Source organism: Rhinopithecus bieti, unplaced genomic scaffold, assembly GCF_001698545.2.
Source record: "Rhinopithecus bieti isolate Rb0 unplaced genomic scaffold, ASM169854v2 scaffold_62241, whole genome shotgun sequence".
NCBI lineage: Eukaryota > Metazoa > Chordata > Mammalia > Primates > Cercopithecidae > Rhinopithecus > Rhinopithecus bieti.
Window position 1 is genome coordinate 211,200 of NW_016823697.1, and position 3,173 is coordinate 214,372.

At 35.7% G+C, this 3,173-nt stretch overlaps 1 protein-coding gene across 1 annotated transcript in view; it reads left to right on the forward strand.

Moving 5' to 3' along the window:
- KIF21A (kinesin family member 21A) overlaps positions 1 to 3,173 on the forward strand; it is a 160,784-nt gene that overhangs the window by 77,232 nt on the left and 80,379 nt on the right. The window contains 3 exon segments of the mRNA XM_017861708.1: positions 1,664 to 1,886; positions 2,014 to 2,143; positions 2,146 to 2,195. Of these exon segments, the coding sequence (XP_017717197.1) occupies positions 1,664 to 1,886; positions 2,014 to 2,143; positions 2,146 to 2,195 (403 nt within the window).

The window sequence follows — 3,173 nt, forward strand, 5'->3', positions numbered from 1 at the left end:
TTTTGGGAAATGGATTCTCACTCTATCGTCCAGGCTGGAGTGCAGTGGTGCTATCTTGGTGGCTCACTGCAACCTTTGCCTCCTGGGTTCAAGCGATTCTTCTGCCTCAGCCTCTCGAGTAGCTGGGATTACCAGCTGCATCACCATGTTGGGCTAATTTTTGTATTTTTAGCAGAGACCGGGTTTCACCGTGTCGGCCAGGCTGGTCTGAAACTCCTGCATCTCAAGCAATCGGCCTCCCAAAGTCCTGGGATTATAGGCGTGTCACCGTACCTGGCCTCATTTTATATTTTTAATCTGTGTTTGTCTTGCCTTTCTTCCTTAAACTGCTTCTCTTTCACCATGGCAAGTAGGGAATCTCTTTAAAAACTTAGGTACAGTAAGTGAGTGGTATATATTCCAGAATATTCTGTCCTGTTTATAGAGCCTACAGAATAGGACTAGATTTTGGTTTGTTCTGTTATGAACATATCTTCATATTTACTTTTCTTCTTTGAAAATAGGTTTTGAAATTTGAGAGAGAAGACAGACAGGAAGGTATTGTATTCAAGTGGATGCGCGAGGATGTGGTGTGGGTGTAGTGCAGTGATCCTCCAAGTGGAGGAAAGGCAACTCATAATAATTCACTGTTTTGGAGAGAAGATATTAGAACTTTCATTTATATTTATTTCTAATTTATTTCTTTTTAAAATTCTGCTTTTATATATACAATCAACTCTCCATATTCAGGGGTTCCACAACTACAGATTCAACTGACTGTGGATTGAAAATATTCAGAAAAAATAATGGATTGTTACATGTGTACTGGACATGTGCAGACTTTCTTTTCTTGTTATTCTCTAAATAATGCAGTATAACAACTATTTATATAGCTTAACATTGTATTAGTATTATAAGTGATCTGGAGATGATTTAAAGTATACAGAAGAATAAGTGTGTAAGTTATATGCAAATACTGCATCATTTTATGTCAGGGACTTGAACATCTGTGGATTTTGTTATCCATGGGGAGTTGTGAAACCAATCTTTCATGGAAACTGAGAGATGACAGTATTTCAGTATATGACAAATCAATATGGTAGAACATGAATATTATTTATAAATGAATATATATATGTTGTGGGAATATGCTTAAACATGTTACTGTGACAGAACATAATCGTCAAATAGGTTCAGAAACCACTGGTGAAGAGTTAGCAAAAAAGACGAGTCAAGAGCATCAAGACGTTAAGATAAATAAATGTCCTTGCTTTTTTATTTTTCCATACTATTACCACTGGAAATAAAGAGAAAAAAAATCTAAAACAATAATAATAGCAAATAGCACTTTGGTAGCAGAATTTATTGGATTGAGTATCTACCTCTTACAGAGTAGAGGAAAAGTATCCACTTGAATAAGTATCTAATTTTAAGATCGATTTTACTCTTGTTCATGATTTTGGGGGATTGTTAAGTAACTCATTGAAATTAAGAAAGTCATCTCATATACTGAAATTGATTCATTATAATTCAATTTATTTAAACTTTTCAACTGAATAAGCATTAGGTAATTACATTAGAGTTTTAAAAAAGATTTGGCCAAGAATTTTTAAGTCCTATTTTTTGAGAGGTTTTTTTTTTTTGCATGTATTTTATTTTTTTCTTTTCTGATTATTTCTCACAGAATAAGACCACAGCTTGCCAAAGAGAAGATTGAAGGATGCCATATTTGTACATCTGTCACACCGGGAGAGCCTCAGGTCTTCCTAGGGAAAGATAAGGCTTTTACTTTTGACTATGTATTTGACATTGACTCCCAGCAAGAGCAGATCTACATTCAATGTATAGAAAAACTAATTGAAGGTTGCTTCGAAGGATACAATGCTACAGTTTTTGCTTATGGACAAGTAAGTGCCATATTATTTTCATAGGAGTTGAAACTTGTCAGAAATGTTAATTCAGTTGCACTTTCATTTTTGTTTCTGAAGGTTATGTTAAGGTTGAACACTAATCTTTCTCTGTTCTTTTGTTTAGACTGGAGCTGGTAAAACATACACAATGGGAACAGGCTTTGATGTTAACATTGTTGAGGAAGAACAGGGTATTATTTCTCGAGCTGTTAAACATCTTTTTAAGAGTATTGAAGAAAAAAAACACATAGCAATTAAAATGGGCTTCCTCCTCCAGATTTTAAAGTGAATGCCCAATTCTTAGAGGTAATAATCCAATTTTGGCATTAATTTCTTTTAAAGTTTGTTTTATAGATCGTAAGTGTTCATGATTTTATACTGTTGGCTTCTAGTACAGTGCTTTGAAGATAGTACTCAATAAATGTTGTTTGAGTAAATTAACATTAGATAATAGAAATAAGTTTTCCTTACTTGTAGGAAGTGATGTTTGAGTTTAAGATTATAAACACTTGACCAGTGTCCATAGAATAAAATAACAATTAATATTGCTTATTTAAGAACCACCCCCCCCCCCTTTTTTTTTTGGAGATAGAGTCTCATTCTGTCACCCAGGCTGGAGTGTAATGGCACTATTTCGGCTTACTGCAGCCTCTGCCCCTGGGTTCAAGCGATTCTTGTGCCTCAGCCTCCTGAGTAGCTGGGACTACAGGCGTGCGCCACCACACTCGGCCAAAGTTTTGTAATTTTAGTAGAGATGGGGTTTCGCCATGTTGCTCAGGCTGGTCTTGAACTCCTGGCCTCAAGCAATTCACCTGCCTCTGCCTCCCAAAGTGCTGGGATTACAGGTGTGAGTACTTATTTTTATCAATAGATAAATGTTAATTACTGTTGTAATTTAGACAGGCTTACAAAGTGGTAGGAACTTAATGACTAAGGCCAAAAGTAGGGGAAGTATGTGAGAAATCATAGGTCTCAGATTGTAGCACTTATCTGGCTGAAGAAATTATTATCCTTGCGTAGGTAGACAGATATTTTGATATAATGTCCAAAGGTGGTGGTGGCTTTGGATTAATTCAGGCTGTCTAGTGTGATAGAAGGTAAGTAACACTAAGAGGACATCTAGGATTTGAGCCAGTATTGCACTTTGGTGGACAGTGGCATAATTCTGGGTTCTTTGTGCAAAGAGAATTTAGTCTAAATTACCTGATCCGCGAGCTAATCATTTTCATCATTGATGAAACATTTTACTCAGCATTGTGTAGCACAAAATAGAAAATTAATATC